Source organism: Poecilia mexicana, unplaced genomic scaffold (genome assembly GCF_051168715.1).
Source record: "Poecilia mexicana isolate PSO_F unplaced genomic scaffold, ASM5116871v1 scaffold_11, whole genome shotgun sequence".
Classification (NCBI taxonomy): Eukaryota; Metazoa; Chordata; class Actinopteri; order Cyprinodontiformes; family Poeciliidae; genus Poecilia; species Poecilia mexicana.
In genome coordinates this window covers 26,750,541-26,777,184 of record NW_028263380.1, presented here as the reverse complement: position 1 = coordinate 26,777,184, position 26,644 = coordinate 26,750,541, and the positions used below count along the sequence as shown (strand labels likewise).

Here is a 26,644-nt window from a genome sequence, read left to right as displayed (position 1 = left end):
CTTGTTGAACCTTTCCACTCCTCATTGTTGTGCACTGCTGACCAGCTGGCTGAAAGAAGCAGCCCATTTTGCGCTAAGATATTTTTCAAACCCAACTGTTCCTTCCTGTCTGTAAGGTAACCCAGATCCTGTTCTGGGTTGTTATGGTCTTTCTCTCCTCCTCCCAGGATGGGCAGCGTTTTAGCCGCCCCGCCGCCATCGGCTGCCTCCCCGGCGCCGCTGCTGCCTAGAGGCTTCGGGTTGCTTCTGTTCCCTCCTCCTCCTGCGACCGGATCCAGACCGCAGCGGGAGGCGAAGAACGTTCTGCCCAACCCCGGAGAGTTTGAGCAGTGTCACCAAAAATGTAAAGGTAACGGAAGCGGCGCGTCTGAAGACGCTGCGCTGCGGCTGGAGGTAACCTGAAGCTTTTCTCCTCAGAGGTTTTCCCGACGCAGGTGAACGGAGTCCGACTCGTCCTGAACAAGACGCTGAGCAAACACTTCCAGGTCCGTTTGAGCTTAGAACGGCAAGGGAACGCATGTCAGCTCTCAAAAGATTAACAGATTGTTAAAATAAGCATTAATTAATCATTAACTGGAGAATAGATACTCCAATAAAGGTCAGTTACTGGAAGAACAACATATTCAGAGCAGCAATTAAGCCAGAAATGTACAAAAAAACATTTTGCATTTAAGATGAATAACAAACAAATGTGTGTACCCACAACTTTACGTGGCAGTTTTAGCAAAAGTCTATTAAAAAAAAAGAAAGAATAAAGATCAGTTTTCTAACAAAGTGTAATCTAACGTTTGATTACAAGCCTAAATCTGAACTTCAACTCCAGTTGATAAAAGGATTTTATTTTTTCTGTCTTGAGTTAAATGAGCTTTTCTTGCTTCAGGTCTGTTACATTTTACCAGATTTTTTCTATTTGCTAAATGACAAATATTTTTTATTTTCAATCTCTGTGATCTAAATAAAGTTTGGCTTATATTTTATATAATAAATAAAATGAAATTGTGAGATTTTTTGTTAAATCTGTGTTTCGTTCTTGCACCAGTCAGGTGTGTGAGAGAACTTTCAAAACGTTTTATTGTTTTTATCTCCAAAGTGCTGGAGCAGCGTGAAAATTTCCCTGAAACGTGTCTGAACCGCGTTGAGGCCAGAAACTGTTTGTTTTCTCTTGGTTGCATCCAGACTCCAGGTTTTAATCGGCCGTTTTGTCCTTCCAGGTGAATCATTCTCTGCACCTCAGCTCCACAGAAGACTCCAGCTACAAGTTCGGAACGATGTTCGTCGGATCCGGTCAGGCCGGTCCTGCTGAGGTACGCGGCGGTAAAACCTGACTCCTGTCTCGCGTTTGGGTTCCAAACTGGATGTGAGTCGTCGTTTCTCCGGTTCAGTTCTACCCAGTCCTGGTGGGCGACGTGGACGGCAGCGGCAGCCTGAACGCTCAGGTCATCCATCAGGTCACCGACAGGATCCGGTCCAAAGTGGCCTTCCAGGTGAGCAGAACCGCTCCGCTTCGCCGTGGTTCTGGTTTTCTCTCCAGCTGCTGACGGAGTAAATCTGTCGTCAGACCCACCAGCAGACGTTCGTGACCTGGAAGGCCGACGCCGAGTTCAGGGGCGAGGATTTCACGGCGGCGGTCGCCTTCACCAACCCAGACGTCCTCGACGATTCTGGTACCAGGTTCTGCTCGAGATGGCAGGATGGGACAGACTTTTTCCCTCCACTGGGTCCTGAACAACCCATTAGCATTTAGTTAGCATCTTATGGTTGCCATGGAGATGGGGTTGGACAATAAATCAATAACAATGCATATATTTAATAATTTCACTAAACTAGGAGATGTAGGCAGAGGAAAGACTTTAGCCGCTCACCGCTAACAGTTAGCTAGGCTAACTGGGTGGCTTCGACTAACTCACTTGCTCTTTGGTTGCCTAGCAACAACCTACTGGGTAACAGGCAGTTTCAAGTTCCTCCCCCCAACTTTGGTTGCCTAGCAACAGCTGCACAGCAGCAGTTTCAGGTTTGCCTCATAACTGCTAAAGAAATTTAAAAACAACGGCGTGAAGTGAGAACTGGATAAAACAGAACAGGTTTTACAGCATTTCAGATATTTAAAACAAGAACTAATCAATAATTATTGACCTCCACTGATATGAAAGGATTATGTTGTGATAGTTTCATTGTCCAGCACTGCATGGTTTAAACCGTTTACACCAAAAGATGTTTCCTTGTAGCCATTTTCTTATTTATGATGTACTTCCTCCTTACCTGATGGGCATGTTCTCTCATCATCAGGGGTCGTCATCACACACTACCTCCAGTCCGTAACGCCGACTCTGGCTATGGGAGGACAGCTGGTGTACCAGCGTCGGCCCGGAGACGAGGCGACCTTTATGTCGCTAGTGGGCAGGTACACAGGTAAGGCTAAATTATTAGCTTAGCATATTTCAGCAACGAGGCGGTTCAAAGAGCCATGACAGAATAAGGAAGAGCTAAAGTGCTAATTTCAACCATGTTGATATCGATGATGAGAAAATGTATAAAAATATCTTAAATAAAAAAGAAAAACTGTCATGGTTTTCTCCATTTATTTCAAAAATATCTAAAGCACTAAATAAAAACTAGCTCATCTGCTAATAGCACATGGAAGTGATGGAGAACTGCAACCTGAATGAAAAGAAGATCAAAATAAAATACACAAAAAAATGATAATGGGATGGTTAAAAACGATATAATTTCCTTTTTCAGTTGGGTAAAACAAAATGAAAGAGAAAAATTAGCTCTGCTGTTAGCGCGCTAGCGAATGTTGTTCTACTGGCACCATGAGGGTTAAAAAGGACTGAACCCTGGGAACCCTGACCTGTCCGCTCCATGGAGAAGTTCCCCGTTCATGTAAACAAGTCCCAGTTCTTTAGGTCAGACTGGAACCAGTCCAGTACTGGGCCAGATCCGTTTCCTGTTTACGTCTCTCTCTACAGGAAGTAACTTCGTCGGCGCGCTGACCCTCGGCTGGGCCGGAGTTCAAGCGTCTTACTACCACAGAGCCAGCGATCAGGTGACCTCTGACCCCGTGGCGTTGCCGTCCACGTTGGGCTCCTCCTGAACGTCTCTGTTTGTGCAGCTGCAGCTCGGCGTGGAGCTGGAGGCCGGATCCTTCTGGGAGGACAGCAGCGTGACGTTCGGCTACCAGCTGGATGTTCCCAAAGCTAACCTGCAGTTCAAAGGTCAGCGAGCTTCACCTACCTGCTGATGCTCAAGTTTCTGTTATTTCAGTTAAAAATCTGCATAAAATAACAAATCTGTTGTAAAATAAAGAAGTTGCATGATAAACTGGAGGAGTTTGTTTTGATGCTTCTTCTTCTGGGTTTTGCCTCCAGGTGTGATCAGCAGCAACTGGGTCGTCGGAGCGACGCTGGAGAAGAAGCTCCTCCCCCTTCCTCTCTCTCTGGTGCTCTGCTCCTTCCTGAACCACCAGAAGAACAAATTCCACTGCGGCTTTGGTGTGATGATCCGCTAGCGCCTCCTCTGGCGCCCCCTGCCCCTCTGCCTGATTACTGCATCCAGCTGTTGGTGGTTCAGGGTAAAATTCAGCAGAGACTTCCTGTTCTGAGTCTTACTCCTGGTTTTTGGTTGTTTTTAATGGGAGCCTACTTTTGTTATTCAGTAAATATAAACCCATGTGGTTCAAAGTTACACTGTAAAAAATTAGCAGCAATATTTTGGGTTATTTAATCATAACAGGAAAAACTGTGTTCATTTTCCAGAGTCATATTTTCTCCATCTTATTTATACATTAGAAATGTTACAGTTCCAAACTAAATATGTAGTTAGGAAGCTAAATGTCTGATTTGTAAACTGAATATTTAGATTCAAAGTATTCAGGTTCAAATTATTTCTTTTCCAAATGAAATTATCTTGGACCTAAATATTTAGTTTGCAAAGTACACTAAATAGCTTAAACAGCAGCTATTTAAGTTAGCAGGCTAACTAGCATTTAGCTTGCTTGCCAAATAATTGGTTACCATGCTAAATATTTAGTTAGTGAACTAAATATTACTGTGACTTCACCAACGGCTGAGCTGCTTGTTCTCCGTCCTGATTGGTTCTGTTGCCTTTTTATTGCTGCTTCTGTTTAAACCTGAACGGATGAGATAGAAATACCATAAAATAAAATGTCTTATAAATTATTCTGTCTCTGTATCCTTCAGTCGGTTCTGGTCCAATTCTGCTGAAGTTTTAGAAAATTCAAATTGATCCAAGTTTGATTCACTCCATTAAAATAATTATTTCAAACGTGTTTACTCGGAAAGTTTAACACCCAAAATATTTTAGTTTTCTTCTTTTCAACTGCACTTTTATCAGATTGACATGAAATCATGTGAACTGAAGAAAAAACATAATCGAATATAGATTTTATAATATTTAAAATGAATTTAAAACAGTGGTGCATTCTGCATGTTTTAGTTCTTTTCCTGGTGGAAACAACCTTTTCTGCAGGTCAATGTTTCTATTGGGCCTCTAATAAGTCAGTAGTTTTTAACATAATAATCTGAAAAGTGTGGTGTGCATTTATATTCAGTCTCTTGTGTTATCTCAAGGTACTTGACAAAAAAAACATTTCAATTCAATTAATTGAAATGATTCAATAAGAACAATTTATAATTGAATAAGAAGAATGTCTAAAAGAATAGGAAGCAGAAGCAAAAATGTTTGAGGATTCATCTTTATTTTGGTAAATTTAAAGATTAGAAGATGAAGTTAAGTGCAGAAGGTTATTAAATAAAGAGCTGTGGCTGAAGCCAGAATAAATACGCATGGACAGTCAGTTTACTGGGTCTTCTGGGTGAAGGCGTCCCACAGGGCGGTGAGCTGGGCCTGCAGGTCCTGAGCGCCGGCGTCCAGCTTGGCCCGCAGCACCTCGCCGTTCTGAACCAGGCTCTGCTGGAGCTCCTGGGCCTTCTGGGTCACCTGCGTCTCGAAGCTCTGCGCCAGAGGAACGACGCTCTGCTGGAAGTCCTCCAGGCTCCGCTCCATCTTCCCCCTCAGCTGGTCGCCGTAGGGCCCCATCTGGGCCTGCAGCTGGGCGGCGCCGGCCTCCAGCTGGGCCCGCAGCTCCTGGCTCTTCTGCAGCAGCACGGCCTTCAGCGCCTCTCCGTCCACCGCCTCGGCGTACGGCGTCGCCTCCCGCTTCAGCTCCTCCACCTGCGCCTGCAGCTTGGCCACCAGCTGCTCGCCGTACGGCCGGATGTTTGACTCCAGGGCCGCCATGTCGCCCTCCAGCCGGGCCTTCAGCTGCTCCGCCTCCTGGCTGAACCGGGTCAGGAAATCCTGGGTCAGGGGCGCGGCCTGGGTCCGCAGCGACGCCACATACTGGTTCACAGTGTCGGCGCTCTGGGAGATCTTTGCACTGGGAACAAGAGAAAAAAAAGCACTTCAGAAATCTGTCTGCCTGGATCAAACTGAAACCTGAGAAATGTATCAATTAATCTATTAATCAATTAATCACATAAGTTTCATTTTGATATAATTGAAAGGAAATTCTTTTTACAGAAAAAAATAGTCATAAATCTGAAAATAAAGTCATATAAGAGAAAAAAGTTTATGGTATTACAGGAATAAAGACGTATTTCAACTGTAATGATGTGAGAGCAAAGTTGTGCAAGAAAAAAGAAGCAGCATTGCCAGGATGAAGTCGTAATATGAGAATAATATTACGACTTAATCTCAAAATGAATCTCATTCTGAGATTGTCAGAATATTTTTAGTAAAACACAAACACTTCAGAGCTCTATAAGTCGAAAAATTTGTTTAAAAAAATTCAGAAATTTTTTAATTAATCTCAAGAAATGTCTTGAAAAAAATTTGAGAATTTCTAAGTTTCCAACTTGAACATTTTCAAGATTTCTTTTAGAAAATTTCTGAGATTAATCTCAAAATTTCTGAGTACATTTTTTTCTATCAATGACCTAAATGCACCTAGTAAGCTCCAGAGTTTAGTGCTCTTTATAAAATTAAAGCTTATTTATCTTTTAGATGATAATTTTGCATTATTATCAGTATAATACCTGAAAATGATCTCAAAGCAATAATATTATCGTTTATTGTAATAGTTTACGTATCGCGTCAGGCCTGGCTCTTACTTCACTTCCTGTCCCAGGTCGGAGTTCCGGATCTGCTGCAGAGAGTCCTCGGCGGTCTGCGTTGCCTTGGCAACGTAGTCCCAGAAAGCGGCCTTCACCACCTCCATGTTGCTCTTCGGAGGCTCCTGCCACAGGATGTTGGCGTTGCAAACTGCGGAGGAAACGTCACGTCAGCATCCCCGATGCCGATCGGCTCAAATCGGTTCAAACCGTCAAGATCCGCTCACCTGAGATCAGAACCAGAACCACGAGGATCTTCATGTTTGAGCCTTTTGGGTTTCACCTGTCAGAGGCAGCAGGGTTCTCCTCCAGCGTCGGGTTGGTGTGCTCTGCCCCGGCGGTCCGATCTGGGTTTTATAGCTCCCGGTTGGAGGGCAAAGTCCCGCCGCAGGTGCCCCGTTGGACACATTCCTGTCACTGCTGTCATTCCACATCACAATGCGGGATCACGCACCGGATTACCGGCGGGGAATCCCGACTGCCGGTCCGGTTCCAGCCTGTTTCCAGCTGCTTCCGAGAAAATACACATTTAACCAAATAAGAACTCAGAAACAACACTGTTTTAGTTTATTATATCACTAAAAATGTCTCAAGAGAAGATATAGCAGTAAACCAACTGTTCACTCTACTAGGCTCACCTGACAATGAAGCAGCCAATCAAATGGCAGCAGCTCCAGGCCTCCAACGTGACGACTGCTGAGGTTTTGAGTACGAAATGAAGAAAGTATGTTCTGTAAGGTTTGCTTTAGTTTTTGTAGGGTTTAATGAAAATGCTGTAATACAGAATCCATTATAAAATATGCTATATAATTTTTATTTTGTACAAAATTACAAAATTAAAGTTCTATACCAGGAATGTGTGACCTTTATACTCAGAGCAGCTAAAAATGATTTAGGTCCACATTACCTTAAAAAAAAAAGACAACTTCTCATAAATTTATATCTATAGTGATTTTGAAAGAGCCATAATTTTATTTCTATTTTTAGGTTCATTAAGACAACATGTTTGGGGAAAAGATATTGGTGGGAATGTTCTAAAAAACAGCATTTTTGAAGAAAAATAGCATGTTTTCACAAATCAAAAGTCTGAATGTTGTTATATCTATTTTTAAAAACATTTTTTAGCTTTTGTCATATCAGTGAACCACAAGTTTTTGAAGTTGTGGTTGTTTGACCCTGTGTGTCGAGTTCAATCTATAACAGCAGGGATCAGTCTATAAGTTTGGGTTAAAAACAAGAAGAAAAGTCAATATTGTTCATTATTTCAGTTTGAAAGAAACAAATTTACTCACTCAGACTCACATGATGTGGTAATAACTAGTCAGGGACTCAGGTAAAATGTTTAATCAAGTAAATTGCAGCATCTGTTATTAATTATCACTTTTTAATTGAAAATCTTTTATCAACAAAATAAACAACATTCCAACTCTAAAAAAGTTTTCTGCTGCGAAATTATTGAATAAATAAACACATGAAGTCACAAACAAATATATTTATAGTTTTTAATCTGTTATTGATCTTTAACCATCAGATTGGAGCAAAGTCACAGAGCCTCTTTAGAAAGGTGGACTGTGGACCCTGACATTAGCATTAGCAACATGCTTAGCATTGGATGCTATTTTGGGCTAGCACAGCTTCGCTGGTAGGCTAACTCCTTCTAGAACAAGTTGAACTCATCAATAATCTTTCCCAGAGTCCAATCAGATCGTTTAGAAGCAGAAATTAAACCTAGTGGGCCGAGAGAAACCGCTTTGTCGTCCATCGCTATGGTGCGTCACATTTACAGGTGTACCGGAAACGCACAAATACAAAGGTTCCGGCCAGAACAAAAAGAAAAAAATATATATACATATATTTATTAGTTGTTCAAATCTATGTAATTAATAAATTAATCAAATTAATGTGTTTATGTCCACTTCGATGAGTTTGAATTTCAGGTGCAACATTTACTGCTCTAATCTGAGCCACGGGTCCATCTTCCTTTGTAGCTGGTTCAGGTCGGTGGTGGCAGTATCATGCTGTGGGAGACCACAGCCTACCTGAGTATTTATGCGAACCATCTCCAGCTTCTAACGGAGCAGAATAAACTCCAGCCAACATGGATCTCATTATGCTTCGCTCTGCAATATCAGTTTTATTCCTGACGTGTTTGTTGATTTTCTGCAGAAACAAACCGGATCTTCTTCACTCCTCTTAAAGCTCCTTTGGGATAAAAATGACTTCACCTATTAGAAAACGTGTAAACATTGATGAACAATAACTCCTACAGTCAGATTTTAACCCCAATGTTTCCTGAAAACCTCTAAAAAGACGTTACATTACTTGTCTTTATGAACGTTAAGGCCATTCGTTTGTGACTCAGATTTCTTTGGGTTTCTTCAAGGTTCTTCTGTGGACGTCAGACAGAAACAAGTTTATCAGCAGTTTTCTTTTCCTCCGAGGGAAACTTATCAGCCGGTTGGGTTGTGTCGGGACACGCAGCGCTTTCCAGCACAGATTGTCACGGATCAAAGTCCGACTTACATCTCCATGACCCACAATCCCTCTGGGGACAGGAACGATCCCGGCCGATTACCCGGGTCTGGATCAGAACAAACTATTTTTATCTGCTGAAGGTTTTGAGAGTGAAGCTGATAAATCTGTTCATCGGTCGCTCTTGGTGCCGTTGAAGCCTGGGAATTTATTTATGTATTTAGTTTTCTGTCCTGTTTGTCCCTCATGTCAGAAAACTAAACTCATCTATTAGGATGATTCTTCACACTCAGAGGGAAATAAGCTGTTATTCTCTGCAGGCCTGATTATTCTGAATGGAAACCAACATCATGTGTCAGAAGATCAGAATGTTACATCAGATCAATAAAAATTATATTTTAATTGGAAAAGCTTCTGGAAACTATGTCCACTTTTAAAGCCTCAGTTCTTGGTCTGGGCTCCTTTTGCATGAACTTCTGAGGTTCTGCTGAGGTTCTGGAAGTCCAGTTTGCTTTGAACCTTCAGGTCACACCTTGTCTCTACATTTAAAATCACCAAGATAGAGAAGGAAGAAGGTTAAATCAACAAAATAAAAGCCTTCATGTTTCCCACAGCAGATGATTCTGGCATTAGCCTTTACATGCCTGGTTTAACCAAACCGCTGCTACATGAGATTAGTTTGGCCTTTTAAAGCTTACAGAAAATATCAAAGTAAAAGTCTCAGTTTTTTAACTTTCTTTACACATTTAAAGCTCCTGAAAGCAAACATCGGGACGCTGCGACTGGAAAGTCAGCTCCACATGACTAACATGCTACTGATACTCCATGTTTTAGTGGCAGCACTTAGCTAACATTAGCATTTTAGCTGACGGACTACGTCACTGTAGTCAACATGCTACTAAGAGCCTCCATGCTAATTTTAACATTTTCACTGATGTTAGCATTTTAGTTGATATTGATATGAAAGCTCAACTTAACCTACTGAATGGAGTAAGTCAAAATTAGGCAATACGTTGTGAATCACATGCCATTTGTAGCATTTAAGCCAATGTTAGCATTTTAGCTAGCTTTAGTTTATGCATAAAAGCAGGAGTAAGTATCTTTTATAAAAATGTGTGTTAAAACTGTCACCATGTTGTGACAGTTTGAGACAGATAATCTGTCAAAAGGTCGATCTCCTCCTGGAGCTGCTCTTACCGTCTGAAGGAATGCGCCACTCCTGACCGACCAATCAGAGCCAGAAGGAGGGTCTTAGCGCTGTCAATCATGCTTCTGTAAATATGTTTAAAAAGGTTTTTTTTTAATAAAAATTACATACTGTAAATTTAATGCTTACGTGCTGAATGGAGTCAGTAAGTGTTAGTCAACATGCCATTGGTAGCTCACATACTAACAGTAGCATGTAAGCTAACATTAGCGTCCTTCTGAACATGAACACCATTTGGACATTTTAATGACATGGAACTGAAATACGACAGACACAACCTGCAAATCTTTTGTTTTAGACTCTTTAGGCTTTAATGCTCCAATCTGAGGCCCGATAGACCTGACTCAACCGCACATCTTTTAAATATCTCTGAATTTTTCTATTTATAATTAAAACATTTGTTGATGCCAAAAGGAAATTAAATGTTGTTGTAACTCAAATTAATTAAAATTCTTCAGAGTTGTTTAGATGCTGATGGTTGTTGGGAGGAAAGATCTCTTGAATGGCCTGTGTTTCACTGACTTTGAAGAGACCTCAAAACATTATGATCTACTTTGTGTTGCTCTATGTCACAAAGTCTCAGATAAACACTGAAGTTTGTGGTTATTCTGGGATAAAACAGATATTTCCATAAACTGTCACTGGGCAAATCATCACCTTCAACAGAAACTCTGCAGTTTAGTTATGTTATGTATAACTTATATCACTAGTTTTTAATTGTTATGTAGATGAGTAAAAGCTGACAGATTGATTCAAACATAGAAAATGTTCAGTTCTAGTGGAAGAAGCTCAAGGTTCTGACCCAAATAAAATAACTGGGCTGAATCACAAATAAGATTCGGAGAGGCAAACATGTAAAACAATAATGTTGATACTTTGGTGTATCTGCTGATAATTAATCATCAGTGTCATCACTGTGTCCTAATGAATAATGTCAGCATTTAGTTCCTATTATCAGCTCTGTAAGCAGGACTTTCCTGGAGCGGTGGCAGCTCTGAGCTCAGCATCTCCTCCGTTCAGCTATGCTGCCTATAAATACTGATGAAGACACCTTCAGCGTCCATCAGCCGGCTGACTGGCTGGACAGGTCGGACTCCGCTCCTCAGCGTCTGTCCTCTGGATCAACCCGGACCTGAAAGCGATAACTCTGGCTCTTTTTCAAGGCGGCCATGAAGATCCTGGTCATCCTCGTCCTCGTCTTCCTCACAGGTCAGAAAATCTTGAGGCTTTGGTGAAAATCTCAGAGGAAGAAGAAAACAAGGCTTTAAGCTGTGTTGTCTCTGCAGGTTGCAATGGTGGACAGCATGACCCTCCGTCTAAAAGCCAGGTAAAGATGGTGCAGGACGCTTACTGGGACTATGTCCAGAAGTCAACGATGACCCCAAAGGACTATGTGTGGGACATCAGACATTCACATCCAGGACAGTATCTGTGGTAAGAGGAAACCTCCAAACTTTCTACAGTAAAACTGGATAAATATTTAAAGGGAACATTCATCATTGCTGAAGCTATGGAAATCTAAACTTAAGAAAACAAACATATTTCAGTAGTCACAGTGTTTTATTTTTAGTTATTTGGGTTATTGTTTGTATGTGTCATTAATAATCAATTTAAAAATGTTTTAATCTATAATTTAATTCTCAGCAACTATTTTATTCTTTTAAAATTCTATGTTCTTTTATTTATTTATTTCATTAATTGTAGTTTTACATGTTTAATAACTATTATAATTATTATTACTATTTATAAAAATAATAATCACATTGTTATAATAATAAAATGAAATAATAATAGGAATGTTGTTATTATTATTAATAATATTAAGAACCGTTATATTTATATATTTCTACAGAGAAAAGCTGTTTCCTGTGTGAAGTTGTTGATCATATTTCTGTCTGTGGTTCTGCAGCTCCCTCATCTCTCACAGCGTTGAGGCCGTCCAGAGATTCTTCCACCTCGTGTACGCTCAGATAGTCATGTGGAGCAGCCGCCTCTACCACAGGTTCTGCCAAGAGGTAGATCACCTGCAGCAACACCTCCACCACTTTCTGCACCATTTGGAAGATGACAAATTTTACCACGCCAAGGAGCTGGTGGCTCAAATCCGCTGGAAGATGGAGAGTATCAAGCTGGTGGCAGCCCACTACATTGAAGCCCTGGACCCCATAGGCCTGAAGATGGCGCTGCTGGAGAAGACCAAGGAGCTGAATGAGCATTTGAATAGGTGCTTTGAACTCCTGGAAACTCACCGTCATGAACACCACTGTGACCATCACCAACATCCTGGCCACCATCCTGGTCACCATCCTGGCCACCATCATGGTCACAAACCTCCTGGCCACCATCCTGGCCACCATCATGGTCACAAACCTCCTGGCCACCATCCTGGCCACCATCCTGGCCACCATCATGGTCACAAACCTCCTGGCCACCATCCTGGCCACCATCCTGGCCACCATCCTGGCCACCATCATGGTCACAAACCTCCTGGCCACCATCCTGGCCACCATCCTGGCCACCATCATGGTCACCATCCTGGCCACCATCATGGTCACCATCCTGGTCACCATCCTGGTCACCATCATGGTCACAAACCTCCTGGCCACCATCCTGGCCACCATCATGGTCACAAACCTCCTGGCCACCATCCTGGCCACCATCATGGTCACCATCCTGGTCACCATCCTGGCCACCATCATGGTCACAAACCTCCTGGCCACCATCCTGGCCACCATCATGGTCACCATCCTGGTCACCATCCTGGCCACCATCCTGGCCACCATCATGGTCACAAACCTCCTGGCTACCATCATGGTCACCATCCTGGCCACCATCCTGGCAACCATCATGGTCACTATCAAGGTCACAAACCTCCTGGCCACCATCAAGGTCACCATCATGGTCACAAACCTCCTGGCCACCATCATCCTCCCGGTCACAGTGACCACGGCTGTGGACCTGAGACGAAGAAGAAAATAGAAGAAAGCATGGAAGCCTTTAAGGCCAGCTTGTTCTCCCTGGTCAGTAAGTTTGAGGTGGAACTCGCCCAAACTACCAAAAAGATCAACAAGAAAATGGTTCCCCTAAGAAAAAAACACCATGGTCAGCTGATTAAAGACTCAGATCACCTGAAGGATGACCTGGAGAGTCTATGGCAAGACTGGTTACTCCTAAGTCAGCAAAAGACCGACTGAATGGAGTCAAGTGGCTTCATCCAAGGGCCATTATCAACATAAACATAAGCATCTTATTTTTACTTTTAATAACTAAAACATATTGATGGAGACATATTTTTTCAAGTCAGTATGATTTGTTTTGCTTTCTGTAAAATGTCTGTGGTATTTATTGATCAAAATATAAGATTGAAATACAGAAACTCTTGTTTTTTTCTTAAACTATTTATTTAAAAGTTATTCAAGAGCAACTAAATTGTGCTTCTTCCTTTTGTTCTGAGAGATATGTAAGTTTGGCAATACTTGCATTCTCCCAAATATAGCTACAATAGAGCCTCCTGTATTACAATAAAGTTAAGAAAAAACAGTTTTATTCTCAAATAGCTAAAGAAATTCTAGGTAAGGACGTTCATCTGCCCATGATACATTCAGGTATGACAGCAGCAATAAAAAGCAGATAAAAACATGTTCATCACGCAGGTAATATACTGCTCTGCCAGAAATCTCTGTCTTCTCTGTGGATCCAATTGCTGATATTAACAAAAATCATTTATTTTTTGTTCGTCTTTGCATTACTGGCTAATTGTGTCACATTTTAAACAGGTATTTTACAACACTGCCTGATGATTTCACAGGTAATCAATTTTTATTATTACTAACCTCAATGAGATGTTAATGCCTAAAAACTTTAGTCAAGGTTTATTGTTATGTCTGAATAATATTTATAAACAACTTTTTTATATAGCTAACAGTAACCAAGTTATTTTACTGGCTAACTCAGATAGCTAAGTAGCTATTTGACTTAGCTGGCTAACCTTAAATAAAATTGCTAATTTCAAGTTCTTTTTGGGAACCTTGAGAACTTTTAAAAAACAAACCAACAAGTAAATATCCAATTATGATCAAGTAAATGTCAAAAGCTACAGCTTTTCTTAACCGAAGACTTGCTATGGCTAATCTTTCCAGCAGCTAACATTATTGAGTTCTTCTATCCTTAAAAAGCCGTTTTAGTGGCTAAAGAAACAAATTAATTTTCACCAATAATCTTAAGCGGTGTATTTTCGTCAGATGTAAATAAATAAAATTAAATTTGCAAATTAAAATTCCGACTTGATATAGCTAACTTTTCCAGTAGCTAACAATAACCTCCAGCCCTAGCCAAGCCGTTTTTGTACCTGAAACAACCAAATAATTTTCATATGTAACCGAATAAATTTATTTGATAGTTAGCCTTTCATATAATCCAGTGGCCGACATAAACAGTTGTTTTTAGATTAGCCACTACAGCTAGGTTCGCTAGGTGGCTAATCAAAGCACAAACAATTTGTAGCCAACACAAAGTATATCTTGGTTCAAATGGCTATTTTGAACCAAGTCATTCTATACCTTAAGTATTTTTTCAATTTTACATGTTATTAAACTGTAAGGAAATTTGGATGGAATCATCAGCAGTTAACAGCAGTGTTTGTATTTGGAAATGATTTATTAAGTGTGTTATTAGAACATCATAACCCAGAGATTTGTCTTGTAGGGTACTGGCCTACATTCGACAGTCATTTTAAATTTGTGTACATTATCTATAGAAACAGCTGTTACAAAGGAAATTGATTAAATTTAGCCCTTAAAAATGCATAATGCAGTATTGGCACTGAGATCGTTTATTTTATTGAAAGAATATCAGACATTATAATAAATTAAACATTTTAACATTTGAATACCAAGCTGATATCAATCTCAGATGTGAAGCTGATCTAATACAATAAATCCATTCAGTCTACCTTTTTCTGACTCTGTGCCCAGTCCTCCCACAGAGACGCCAGGTCGTCCTGCAGGCTGTCTGAAGCCTTATTCAGCTTCTCCCGTCTTCGACTACGTGGAACAATTTTCTTATTCAGGTCATAGGTAGTGTGGGTAAGTTTAGCCTCAAAGCGGACAACCAGGGAGAACAAGGTCACCCTAAAGTTTTGAAGACTGTCATACACCTTCTTCTTCAGGTTGGGATAATGTTGGTGGTCAAGGCGGTATCTGCGGTCATGGAGATGGTGACCAAATAGTTTGTACCAAAGATTATGAAGATAACGACGACGGTGATGGTGGTCATGGGGGCCTTTGCAGTCGTGGGGGCCTTTGCAGTCATGAAGGCCTTTGCAGTCGTGGGGGCCTTTGCAGTCATGGGGGCCTTTGCAGTCGTGGGGGCCTTTGCAGTCGTGGGGGCCTTTGCAGTCGTGGGGGCCTTTGTGACCATGATTATGGTCACCATGAGGATGATGATGGTGGTGTACAAAGTAATTCTCCACATGGTGGTGCAGGTCTTGGATCTTCTGCACCAAGGCGACCTTCAGGCCTCCAGGGTCCAGGGCTTCAGCGTAGTGGGCGGCACACTTCTTGATGTCCTCCAACCTCCAACGGATTTGATCCGCCAGCTCCTTGGCGTGGGAATGTGTCTCAGCTTCCAGATAGAGCAGAAAATGGTCCAGGTCGTGTTGCAGGTGATCTACCTCATGGCAGAACCTACTGTAGAAGTCCTTGATCCACCAAACCATGTGAGTGTGCACATTATAGAGAAAGGTGGAGATGATTTCGAAGCTCTCTGCGATGAGGGAGCTGCAGAGACAGACACAACCCTGATGAACACCTTGTTTCATGACCCAGTTCAACATTGATTCACTTCTCTTTCATCAGATATCTTGTTTATGTAAATTCACCGTTCTGTTGAAACTGAACCAAATAATTAAGTGAAGTCTTGACTGTGTTGAAGGAAGAAATCTGTTTTATTCAACAAGATGAACCTTGTCCAGAGAGAGGGAGAACGTGTTGCTAATCGGAGCCAAGCAGGCATGTCAAGGTTAGTTAGAAACATGCATATTACTAACTAACCTATGCTAGCATAGGCTAGGGTAGGTCTATGGGCTACACAAAACATGTTCATGATATTTTTTCCACAATATCCTTCTAAGATAATCATTTCTCAGTCTCCTCAATTCTACCAATTTTGAGCGGCTTTAGGGCCTCTGTCACTTTAAATCCATGCTGCTGCCACGCCTGCCAAACGGCCACGCCCATTTACACTCGAATGTGGTAAAACCAGCCAAAGGTGCTTGAGCTCTGCTTGGGTTGCTAGGTAACGGATGGGATTGTTGTGGTTGCTGGGCAACGGGGCAGTCAGTGCCTGCTGATTTGTGATATTACATTCTGAAGGATTTGGAAATGGCTCATTTTCCAGACACCAAAAAAACATGAACTTATTGCCAAAACACCATGTTGGTGTTATTTAAGCGATTGTATTGCTTTTAGAAGCAGTAGAAAGCCAAATGGAAGAACAAAACATGCAAAATGTCCCACTTATAGAAATGCTTCCAGTGTTTAATAAGAGACAATAACAGCAACAAATAAATAGATTCAGTCTCTGTCCTAACCTCAGTGAATATTTATCCAGTTTTACTGTAGAAAGTTTGGAGGTTTCCTCTTACCACAGATACTGTCCTGGATGTGAATGTCTGATGTCCCACACATAGTCCTTTGGGGTCATCGTTGACTTCTGGACATAGTCCCAGTAAGCGTCCTGCACCATCTTTACCTGGCTTTTAGACGGAGGGTCATGCTGTCCACCATTGCAACCTGCAGAGACAACACAGCTTAAAGCCTTGTTTTCTTCTTCCTCTGAGATTTTCACCAAAGCCTCAAGATTTTCTGACCTGTGAGGAAGACGAGGACGAGGATGACCAGGATCTTCATGGCCGCCTTGAAAAAGAGCCAGAGTTATCGCTTTCAGGTCCGGGTTGATCCAGAGGACAGACGCTGAGGAGCGGAGTCCGACCTGTCCAGCCAGTCAGCCGGCTGATGGACGCTGAAGGTGTCTTCATCAGTATTTATAGGCAGCATAGCTGAACGGAGGAGATGCTGAGCTCAGAGCTGCCACCGCCTGAAGAGGCGACATCAGGACGTCCGTCTCCATGAACGTCATGTCCACATTTCAGCTGATGTCAACCTGCTGATGGGACCAAGCTGAGAACATTCATTCAACTCTTTGTGGTTTATTCCTGACAAATACTTACTAACATCAAACATTAACATCTAACCTGAAGCCAGTTTCCAAAGCAGCTTAAAATGTTTCAAAACATCTAACAGTTTTTCATAATGTGATCTGGAACAATAATACCTAAAAAAACATATTCAAGGCTAATTGTATGCTGTTGTTGAGGGTAAATTGAACGTTTTTTAATGGCATAAACAAATTAAGTTAATGACTAAGAATAAAGCAGCATAGTTCAATGGTTGATTCCCAGTGGATAGTATACATACACATTAATTAGTGAAATGCGTCTTTCAAATCCTCAACAAATATATAAATTAAAATCTAAGAAATTAACATAATATAATAAAATATAGAAATTATATACTAAAATCTAATTGTTCAATTTTGTATATTAAGACATGTAAATTCTTATTGCATGTTATTTCCCCTAAATATAGTATTATTTCATCTTTACTGTGTTTCCAATTTGACTGGAAGCCGTTTTAGATTATTTAACTAAAAGAGAAAATCATACAGTCCAAGTGTGAATGAATTAAAGAGAAGAAAAGTTCTGAGATTAAACAGAAATAAAAACCTGACACTGCAGCTTGGTCCCATCAGCAGGTTGACATCAGCTGAAATGTGGACATGACGTTCATGGAGACGGACGTCCTGATGTCGCCTCTTCAGGCGGTGGCAGCTCTGAGCTCAGCATCTCCTCCGTTCAGCTATGCTGCCTATAAATACTGATGAAGACACCTTCAGCGTCCATCAGCCGGCTGACTGGCTGGACAGGTCGGACTCCGCTCCTCAGCGTCTGTCCTCTGGATCAACCCGGACCTGAAAGCGATAACTCTGGCTCTTTTTCAAGGCGGCCATGAAGATCCTGGTCATCCTCGTCCTCGTCTTCCTCACAGGTCAGAAAATCTTGAGGCTTTGGTGAAAATCTCAGAGGAAGAAGAAAACAAGGCTTTAAGCTGTGTTGTGTCTGCAGGTTGCAATGGTGGACAGCATGACCCTCCGTCTAAAAGCCAGGTAAAGATGGTGCAGGACGCTTACTGGGACTATGTCCAGAAGTCAACGATGACCCCAAAGGACTATGTGTGGGACATCAGACATTCACATCCAGGACAGTATCTGTGGTAAGAGGAAACCTCCAAACTTTCTACAGTAAAACTGGATAAATATTCACTGAGGTTAGGACAGAGACTGAATCTATTTATTTGTTGCTGTTATTGTCTCTTATTAAACACTGGAAGCATTTCTATAAGTGGGACATTTTGCATGTTTTGTTCTTCCATTTGGCTTTCTACTGCTTCTAAAAGCAATACAATCGCTTAAATAACACCAACATGGTGTTTTGGCAATAAGTTCATGTTTTTTTGGTGTCTGGAAAATGAGCCATTTCCAAATCCTTCAGAATGTAATATCACAAATCAGCAGGCACTGACTGCCCCGTTGCCCAGCAACCACAACAATCCCATCCGTTACCTAGCAACCCAAGCAGAGCTCAAGCACCTTTGGCTGGTTTTACCACATTCGAGTGTAAATGGGCGTGGCCGTTTGGCAGGCGTGGCAGCAGCATGGATTTAAAGTGACAGAGGCCCTAAAGCCGCTCAAAATTGGTAGAATTGAGGAGACTGAGAAATGATTATCTTAGAAGGATATTGTGGAAAAAATATCATGAACATGTTTTGTGTAGCCCATAGACCTACCCTAGCCTATGCTAGCATAGGTTAGTTAGTAATATGCATGTTTCTAACTAACCTTGACATGCCTGCTTGGCTCTGATTAGCAACACGTTCTCCCTCTCTCTGGACAAGGTTCATCTTGTTGAATAAAACAGATTTCTTCCTTCAACACAGTCAAGACTTCACTTAATTATTTGGTTCAGTTTCAACAGAACGGTGAATTTACATAAACAAGATATCTGATGAAAGAGAAGTGAATCAATGTTGAACTGGGTCATGAAACAAGGTGTTCATCAGGGTTGTGTCTGTCTCTGCAGCTCCCTCATCGCAGAGAGCTTCGAAATCATCTCCACCTTTCTCTATAATGTGCACACTCACATGGTTTGGTGGATCAAGGACTTCTACAGTAGGTTCTGCCATGAGGTAGATCACCTGCAACACGACCTGGACCATTTTCTGCTCTATCTGGAAGCTGAGACACATTCCCACGCCAAGGAGCTGGCGGATCAAATCCGTTGGAGGTTGGAGGACATCAAGAAGTGTGCCGCCCACTACGCTGAAGCCCTGGACCCTGGAGGCCTGAAGGTCGCCTTGGTGCAGAAGATCCAAGACCTGCACCACCATGTGGAGAATTACTTTGTACACCACCATCATCATCCTCATGGTGACCATAATCATGGTCACAAAGGCCCCCACGACTGCAAAGGCCCCCACGACTGCAAAGGCCCCCACGACTGCAAAGGCCCCCATGACTGCAAAGGCCCCCACGACTGCAAAGGCCTTCATGACTGCAAAGGCCTTCATGACTGCAAAGGCCCCCATGACTGCAAAGGCCCCCACAACTGCAAAGGCCTTCATGACTGCAAAGGCCCCCACGACTGCAAAGGCCTTCATGACTGCAAAGGCCCCCACAACTGCAAAGGCCTTCATGACTGCAAAGGCCTTCATGACTGCAAAGGCCCCCATGACTGCAAAGGCCCCCACAACTGCAAAGGCCTTCATGACTGCAAAGGCCCCCACGACTGCAAAGGCCCCCATGACTGCAAAGGCCCCCACAACTGCAAAGGCCTTCATGACTGCAAAGGCCCCCACGACTGCAAAGGCCTTCATGACTGCAAAGGCCCCCACGACTGCAAAGGCCCCCATGACCACCATCACCGTCATCGTTATCTTCATAATCTTTGGTACAAACTATTTGGTCACCATCTCCATGACCGCAGATACCGCCTTGACCACCAACATTATCCCAACCTGAAGAAGAAGGTGTATGACAGTCTTCAAAACTTTAGGGTGACCTTGTTCTCCCTGGTTGTCCGCTTTGAGGCTAAACTTACCCACACTACCTATGACCTGAATAAGAAAATTGTTCCACGTAGTCGAAGACGGGAGAAGCTGAATAAGGCTTCAGACAGCCTGCAGGACGACCTGGCGTCTCTGTGGGAGGACTGGGCACAGAGTCAGAAAAAGGTAGACTGAATGGATTTATTGTATTAGATCAGCTTCACATCTGAGATTGATATCAGCTTGGTATTCAAATGTTAAAATGTTTAATTTATTATAATGTCTGATATTCTTTCAATAAAATAAACGATCTCAGTGCCAATACTGCATTATGCATTTTTAAGGGCTAAATTTAATCAATTTCCTTTGTAACTAAATAAAATCAGATTGACTTGTGCAACTTTAGTTTGCTGTCAGTTATGTTGTCTTGACAACATTCGCCACCCATTGTTGCTAGGAAACGGTTAAAAAAAACATTGATCATGTGACCAAATAGTCAGAAGCAAGGCATCATTTGAAGGCAGGAACCACATTGGTAACGTTGTTAGACTTTTATTTCAACTTTTATAAAAGTATAGTTGTTTTATAACGTTTCCACTTTTAACAGTGAATCTGGTCTATCATAACTTTCATATGAATGGCGTTTAGACCATAGAAGATATTTTTAAGTTTGTTTCATATATCAGTTGTGGTATGTATGACTTACGACACGAGGTCATAAACTGAACATACAGGTGTAGTATTTTACTACCTGTTGCCACAAATAAAGTTAAAATGGAAACATTGGGATAAGTTGAGCCATTTGACCGACTTACAGGTAAAAACTATCAGACCAACTCCAAGCAGCTTGATGCGAAAGTGACGATAGTTACAAATATTATTTATTAGTTTAAGGTCAAAGTGCCATTGTCTGATTTTTATTGATTAATTATCTGTAAATCTTCAGGGTTTTTTTTACCATTTCAAGTTATTTCAGTGACCTTGTGGGCTTTTGGTTCATTAACAGAAACTCCCTAATCTCAGAAAAAGGTTAATTCAATTATTTTGTCTTTGTGTGTTTTGATCTGCTTTATACAAAATTGCAATTTATGTCTTTCTGGTGTTTCTACATGATTACATTTCATCATATCTGTTTATTTTTAATCATCAACAGGGTTAATCATAAAGTATCAGTGCAATAATCATTAGCCACCTAATAAAAGTTTTATAAATGAAGTCTGCAGCTGTTATGTCAAATCCATGATGTGATATAGAAATGACCTTTGACCTTTTCCCTGCTGTGCTGTCAATCAGCTGTAAAATACAGAGTTTTCTGTCAGAATGTGAAGCTTCAGTCACAAATTAAAGACGGTATAAGTGAAGAAGAAGGAATTTCATTTTGTTTAGGAACCAGCTGGTGCTGAGCGAGGTTTGAAGAGTTCCTTCATGGTTCTGACCCGGCTGCATGTTCAGAGTGCAACGTGGAGCCAAAACAACAAACACAGCAATAAAAGGTGACAACAGCACAGTCCGTGCTGGGAACTTCGGACGCAGGTCAGAAATCTTCCAGACATTTATTGGATCTCATCGGTGCCACCTAATCTGTATAAATACTCAGAGAAGGATTGGTTCGGCCTCACAGACGTCACAGATCAAATCAGGCATCTGAGGTGAGACGAAGCCTTTTCATTCCTGCAGGAAGATTCAAACTTTGGTTAACATAGGAGGGATTCTGGTGTTACCTCACAGAAGTTTAATCTGTCATACATTTTTCCCAAAATCTCTTTTTGTGTCGCTCAATTTTCCAGCTTCTGGTCATCATGAGGGTGTTTGCAGTTATCCTCGCTCTTGCAGTCATCTCAGGTGAGTTCAGTTTTCCTCTGGGAAATTAAAAATGTTTGGGGTTAAAAAGTGGGAAGCATCACTTTCATCTGGTTCAGGTCAGGTTAGTATTTCCTGAAAAGAAGAATAGTCGTTTGAAGGCTATTAAAAAATCTCAAACAGAAAAATCACAGTTTTTTATTTATTTTTTGGTAGATTTGATGCATTTTCTGAAAACTGTTCCTTTTAAGTTTTTATGATTTTCGGGCTTTAAGAGAAACATGTCTGCATTAATAAAGTCACATAGATTCAAAATAATTGTGCTGTTTATACTAAAAGTTTTATAGCTGTTAATGAATCACATGAATATCAAGTTTCTACATGCAGCTCCTTTAAAAATGTAAGAGTTTCTTACAGTCGATGTGAAAACAGACTAAAAGTTCTTCCGAGTCTGAATTTTTAGTGGATTTTTCACCTAAGATTATTGAAAAACCCCATTAAGATTCAATATTTGATCAAATAACTGGAAATGAATGAATTACTTTGTTAAAATCTAGGACAGACTTTAGACACAGTTAATACTTTAAAATCATATTAACAATAGGCAGAAAGAGCAGAACAGTAAAAAAAATTGTGTGCATTTTTTCCCCAAAAACAAACAGCAAAAGTTTTTACAGCAAATCATAACAAAGTCTTTGGGTTGGTTCGAGAAACTACAAAACAAAAATAAGACAATCTTTAAAGAGGGAATCTGAAACTAAAGTATTGATTTTACCATGATAATATCGATCCGATACTGATAACTTGGCATCGATATTATCGATATTTTGGATCGATCCGCCCAGCTTTGCTATTTAAAACACTGTAATAATTCAAAAGCAAAGGTTGTTCAAAAATATACATTCTAACTCAATTTTAAAGGCTTCCTGGAGCAACAGAAGCATCAATAAAATAAGATCAAACAGCATTTCGTTCCTTAAGAGCCTGGTGTTGCTAATTAGCAACATACTTAAATTTACAATAATGGTAGGTGCAATGTTCACATTTATAATCTCTAAGTAATTTACCATCTGAATGATTTTTTTTGTACAATTGGATATAAATTCAGGCAATAAGGCGTTAAAAGGTGGCAGATTATGTTTCTTCTTTGTCCACTCCAGGATCCCGTGCACGAAGCGTTCTCCAGGACGACTGGCAGGGCACGTGGGAGGTGACGGTGGAAAAGTTCAATGATTACATCACAGAGCTGAATTCGAGGGCTGATGGAGTGGTGAAGGACATCAGGAGCTCCCAGATCAGCCGAGAGCTCGAGTGAGTGATCAGCCTGTTCCAACTGAAGATCTTTGTTCAGGCCCAGGGAGGTAAAGGTTGCACATGGTTCCGGGTCACGTTTGATTCTTAAAATGTGCAGTTCATTATTTAATGTGATTTATTTGATCGTGTCCCTCCATACTCCTCAGGGTCACATCACTGTGATTCTGAAAATCGTTTTGCAACCACACACTTGGTGTCCGGTCTCCCCACTCCGGGTCCCGGCCCCCACTTTGGGAACGTTACGAAGGAAAAACAGGAAAAAATCAGAACTCCACTAAACAAATGGCAAAGATTAAATAGCTGATAAACTGACATAAAATACTCAGAATATCTAAGAAAAAGCTACAAGTATAAAAAATGTTATTAGAGGTTAAAATTTAATACTTTAGGTCATGTATTATATTTATTTGATTTTACTTTTCAATAAATAAACTAACTTTAATGAGTCTTTTAACTAAATTTAATTCATGTTCATTTCAATCTATATTTACTTTTCAGATTCTGCGTTTGTTTCTTTGGCCAGTTTTGTTTCTGACCAGGTGCTACTAGCACCTAAATGCAGTCAGAAGAAATATTTTAAAACTCTCAAAACTGTAATGTAACAGTTTGTTCTATACCCACAAGACCCAAAACTTTAGTTTGTTGAATAAACTTTTTTTTGCATTTCAGCAACAAAAAGCACAATTACTATTACTTCTGGTTGCTAACTGATATTTTGAACTGTGTGTAAGACTCACTTTGTTTACATGTTTATAATTTAGATTTTTAGAATAACAAATTCCAACCAAACCTGTTGCAAGTTAGAAAACCTCTGAAATTTGCTTATTGTTTGCTCAGTCAACGCTAACAGCAGTTAGCAACAAAAATCCACTAATAGTATTGTATGCAGTGAAACAACAAAAAATGGAGTAAATTTAGTGAAAAGAATTAGAATAAAAAAACATTGACAGAAGTGTAAATAAATGAACTATTGGAAATAGAACATTTTATGCTTCTGGCAGCCATATTGGATTTTGAGGTCGGTTGAAGCCTAACAGTCCTGATAAATAACCAGTAGGTAAGAATCCAAGCTCTGAGAACCAGGCTCTTATTGTTATGCAATTATATTTATTTCATAATATTACAATGTTTAGACCTTTTCTGAGCTGGTCGTACCTCTTTGTATTAAATTTTTTGTTTTGCCAGTTCCAGTCCTCCATATTTTGATGCAGTAATTTACCAGTTGCTCTGTTAGATTCAGTGATGTTTCTAACTCCTTGTGTGAGCACAGAGTCTTCTGTTCGGCCTGTTCAGTCAGCTGAGTTAGGAGTCAGATCTGCCTCTTTCTGCTCACACTGTGCAAAACATACACAATCCCTGATTCCAAAAGTGTTTTACTGTTTTCTGAGAAGTAAATGATATGACTCCTGAACAGCACCCTGATCCAGGACAGCATGTCGGAGCTGGCCTTGTACCGGGACGACCTGCAGACCAAGCTGGCCCCCTACACCCAGGAGGCTGCAGAGCGCTTCGGGAAAGACCTGCAGCTGCTGGTGGACAGACTGCGTGGACACATGACCGACGCCCGCGGCCAGATGGAGAACTACCTGCAGGAGCTCCAGACCATGATGGAGCAGAACGCCGACGACGTCAAGTCCCGAGTGTCCACCTACACCCGGAAGCTGAAGAAACGCCTCCAGAAGGACACCCAGGAGATCCAGAGGTGAGTGACGGGCTGGACAGGCGGCGGCAGCGAAAACCTCACAAATTTTAGGTCATAAATGAACTTTTACAGGCAGGAGAAGAAAAATTCAAATAGTTTCACCCAGAAAATCCTTACATATTTCATGTATTCACTGAACTTTAGAGAGTTTATTCTCCTTACCTTGGGTGGATTCTCTAGAAATAGAGAATCAAATGGGATGTTAATTATGGAGCTAAATTGGGGCCATAAAGTTTGTTAAAAAATTTAATTGAAAAACATTTTGAAACTGAAAACAATGTTCCAACTACTTTTCAGTTTCAAATCTTGTACTCGGTTTTGATGTTTTCTTCTTTTGAACAAAATTTATGGCCCCAATTTAGCTCCATAGTTTATAACTCAAAGTTAAAAATCTTTAATCAAGCTAGACTTTTTTTGGTAAAAATAAAACATTATTTTCAGTTGCAGGTTTAAACTAACAGATTTTTGCCACATTTGCATCTTTGAAAAGCCTGAAGAACCAAAACAATGAAACAATGAAGACCACAAAATAAAAGGATTTTGACCAGGTTTTGAAAAACACAGAGGAATTAAGAGATTTTTGACATTTAGAGTAAATGAACGTCCTTCAGACTCGCCTGCTGCCAGCGGAACATTTTCAATCAGATGTTTGTTGATCCACATAAAACCGTCTGTTTTCCACCGCAGACACGTTTCCGACTACATCGAGGAGCTGCAGAGCCGCGCCTCGGACAACGTGGAGAGCATGAAGACCAGACTGGACCCGTACTTCGCTCAGGTACGGGACAACGCCGAGGCCAAGATCACCACCCTGAACGAGCTGCTGAAGACGCAGGTGGACAGCGTGAGGGACCAGGTCCAGACCGCCGGCGAGGACCTGCGCTCCGCTCTGGGCGCCAAGATGGAGGAGCTGCGCAACTGGTTCGAGCCGTTTGTCACCATGATGAGAGAAAGCATGTAAACTGGGATCTGAAACCAGTTCACGTGACAGAATTCACCAATAAAACCAGTTACACACCAGATGTTTGTCTCCTCAACACAATCACTGTTAAAATGCCGAGATCTTCACAAATAAAAGCTCAGAAGAAAAAACTCCAAACCATCATGAGTCTGTTTTTACTGAGAAAGATTTACATTTTATTTGCATTTTTCCAGAACTCAGTCAGCAACTCACATGTCAAAAAGGTTAATTTATGCAAAAATATATATTTCCCCATCACCAAAACTTCTCCACAAACAGCAGTAGTTTAAAAAAAAAATATTTATATTATAAAAATAAACTAAGCACTGGACATGGATGAACACAACTATCTTTTATAAAATATGACAAAACAGAACCTGTTTGAAAAAGTGACAAAAAATGTAAAATGTGAGAATTACATGAAAAATACAATGTAAAAAATAAAATTAAAATAACTGGCAAATATAAAACAAATCCATTAAAAAACAAAATAAATGTGAAATAAAAGTAGAATATTCTCCATTTCTTATTCAATGTAAAAAATGAACTGAAAAAAAAGGAATTTAGAAGAAACAAAAATAACTACAAATTACAAAATAAAGTGACACAAAACCAAGTATCTGAAGCTTAAAATTAAATAAAATTAAAAAATGGTTCTAAAACTATAAAATAAAATATTTAAAGATCAAACACTGCAGATTGACATCAACATCAAAGTCTTTTTACTTTTAAACAAGTGTTTAAAAGTAAAAAGCTAAAGAAAACGTAGTGGTGAAAAACTTTTTCACAGAGACAAAAACATGTTTGTTTTTTAACTTTTTCATTTTAAAGGAACAAACGAACATGGCTGTTGCTGCACAGCCAAAAGTTCAGGATTCCCTTTCTCCTGGTTCTGGT

The 26,644-nt window shown here is 40.8% G+C and overlaps 6 protein-coding genes across 6 annotated transcripts in view; 4 read left to right on the top strand and 2 right to left on the bottom strand.

The window, feature by feature from the left end:
• The window catches only part of tomm40l (translocase of outer mitochondrial membrane 40 homolog, like), a 5,704-nt gene extending 1,526 nt beyond the window's left edge, over positions 1-4,178 (top strand). The window contains exons 2-10 of the mRNA XM_014996840.2: positions 168-349; positions 418-485; positions 1,212-1,304; positions 1,383-1,484; positions 1,559-1,664; positions 2,287-2,409; positions 2,970-3,046; positions 3,113-3,215; positions 3,369-4,178. Of these exons, the coding sequence (XP_014852326.1) occupies positions 168-349; positions 418-485; positions 1,212-1,304; positions 1,383-1,484; positions 1,559-1,664; positions 2,287-2,409; positions 2,970-3,046; positions 3,113-3,215; positions 3,369-3,508 (994 nt within the window). The 3' untranslated portion in view covers positions 3,509-4,178. The remainder of the gene's footprint in view (positions 1-167; positions 350-417; positions 486-1,211; positions 1,305-1,382; positions 1,485-1,558; positions 1,665-2,286; positions 2,410-2,969; positions 3,047-3,112; positions 3,216-3,368) is intronic.
• Positions 4,179-4,698: 520 nt separating this feature from the next.
• LOC106923263 (uncharacterized) lies at positions 4,699-6,464 on the bottom strand. Its single transcript, XM_014996208.2, has 3 exons — positions 6,359-6,464; positions 6,132-6,282; positions 4,699-5,398 (listed from the first exon to the last, which is right to left on the bottom strand). Exons 1-3 carry the CDS (start codon positions 6,390-6,392, stop codon positions 4,819-4,821), a joined length of 765 nt encoding a protein of 254 aa, XP_014851694.1. The 5' UTR covers positions 6,393-6,464; the 3' UTR covers positions 4,699-4,818.
• Positions 6,465-10,979: 4,515 nt separating this feature from the next.
• Positions 10,980-13,004, top strand: LOC148156610 (uncharacterized). Its single transcript, XM_088009920.1, has 5 exons — positions 10,980-11,019; positions 11,097-11,244; positions 11,720-12,106; positions 12,308-12,660; positions 12,700-13,004. The coding sequence occupies exons 1-5, from the start codon at positions 10,980-10,982 to the stop codon at positions 13,002-13,004; spliced, it is 1,233 nt and encodes a 410-aa protein (XP_087866046.1).
• Positions 13,005-14,752: 1,748 nt separating this feature from the next.
• LOC148156609 (uncharacterized) lies at positions 14,753-16,718 on the bottom strand. The gene is made up of 3 exons (XM_088009834.1): positions 16,679-16,718; positions 16,454-16,601; positions 14,753-15,587 (listed from the first exon to the last, which is right to left on the bottom strand). The coding sequence occupies exons 1-3, from the start codon at positions 16,716-16,718 to the stop codon at positions 14,753-14,755; spliced, it is 1,023 nt and encodes a 340-aa protein (XP_087865960.1).
• Positions 16,719-17,875: 1,157 nt separating this feature from the next.
• On the top strand, positions 17,876-20,165 carry LOC148156608 (uncharacterized). The gene is made up of 3 exons (XM_088009833.1): positions 17,876-17,915; positions 17,993-18,140; positions 19,007-20,165. Exons 1-3 carry the CDS (start codon positions 17,876-17,878, stop codon positions 20,163-20,165), a joined length of 1,347 nt encoding a protein of 448 aa, XP_087865959.1.
• A 1,604-nt stretch (positions 20,166-21,769) lies between these two features.
• On the top strand, positions 21,770-25,885 carry apoea (apolipoprotein Ea). The gene is made up of 4 exons (XM_014996825.2): positions 21,770-21,812; positions 22,931-23,081; positions 24,499-24,786; positions 25,474-25,885. The coding sequence occupies exons 1-4, from the start codon at positions 21,770-21,772 to the stop codon at positions 25,745-25,747; spliced, it is 756 nt and encodes a 251-aa protein (XP_014852311.2). The 3' UTR covers positions 25,748-25,885.
• The last annotated feature ends 759 nt before the right edge of the window (positions 25,886-26,644 follow it).

Excerpts from the sequence above, each read along its gene's own strand:
- apoea (XM_014996825.2), top strand. The coding sequence starts at position 21,770 with ATGAGGGTGTTTGCAGTTATCCTCGCTCTTGCAGTCATCTCAG. Across the intron at positions 21,813-22,930 it reads CGCTCTTGCAGTCATCTCAG|GATCCCGTGCACGAAGCGTT; the intron begins GTGAGTTCAGTT and ends TGTCCACTCCAG. Across the intron at positions 23,082-24,498 it reads CAGATCAGCCGAGAGCTCGA|CACCCTGATCCAGGACAGCA; the intron begins GTGAGTGATCAG and ends ACTCCTGAACAG.
- LOC106923263 (XM_014996208.2), bottom strand. The coding sequence starts at position 6,392 with ATGAAGATCCTCGTGGTTCTGGTTCTGATCTCAG. Across the intron at positions 6,283-6,358 it reads GGTTCTGGTTCTGATCTCAG|TTTGCAACGCCAACATCCTG; the intron begins GTGAGCGGATCT and ends TTTCCTCCGCAG. Across the intron at positions 5,399-6,131 it reads GACCTGGGACAGGAAGTGAA|TGCAAAGATCTCCCAGAGCG; the intron begins GTAAGAGCCAGG and ends TCTTGTTCCCAG.
- LOC148156610 (XM_088009920.1), top strand. The coding sequence starts at position 10,980 with ATGAAGATCCTGGTCATCCTCGTCCTCGTCTTCCTCACAG. Across the intron at positions 11,245-11,719 it reads CATCCAGGACAGTATCTGTG|CTCCCTCATCTCTCACAGCG; the intron begins GTAAGAGGAAAC and ends GTGGTTCTGCAG. Across the intron at positions 12,661-12,699 it reads CCATCCTGGCAACCATCATG|GTCACCATCATGGTCACAAA; the intron begins GTCACTATCAAG and ends GCCACCATCAAG.
- LOC148156609 (XM_088009834.1), bottom strand. The coding sequence starts at position 16,718 with ATGAAGATCCTGGTCATCCTCGTCCTCGTCTTCCTCACAG. Across the intron at positions 16,602-16,678 it reads CGTCCTCGTCTTCCTCACAG|GTTGCAATGGTGGACAGCAT; the intron begins GTCAGAAAATCT and ends TTGTCTCTGCAG. Across the intron at positions 15,588-16,453 it reads CATCCAGGACAGTATCTGTG|CTCCCTCATCGCAGAGAGCT; the intron begins GTAAGAGGAAAC and ends CTGTCTCTGCAG.
- LOC148156608 (XM_088009833.1), top strand. The coding sequence starts at position 17,876 with ATGAAGATCCTGGTCATCCTCGTCCTCGTCTTCCTCACAG. Across the intron at positions 17,916-17,992 it reads CGTCCTCGTCTTCCTCACAG|GTTGCAATGGTGGACAGCAT; the intron begins GTCAGAAAATCT and ends TTGTGTCTGCAG. Across the intron at positions 18,141-19,006 it reads CATCCAGGACAGTATCTGTG|CTCCCTCATCGCAGAGAGCT; the intron begins GTAAGAGGAAAC and ends CTGTCTCTGCAG.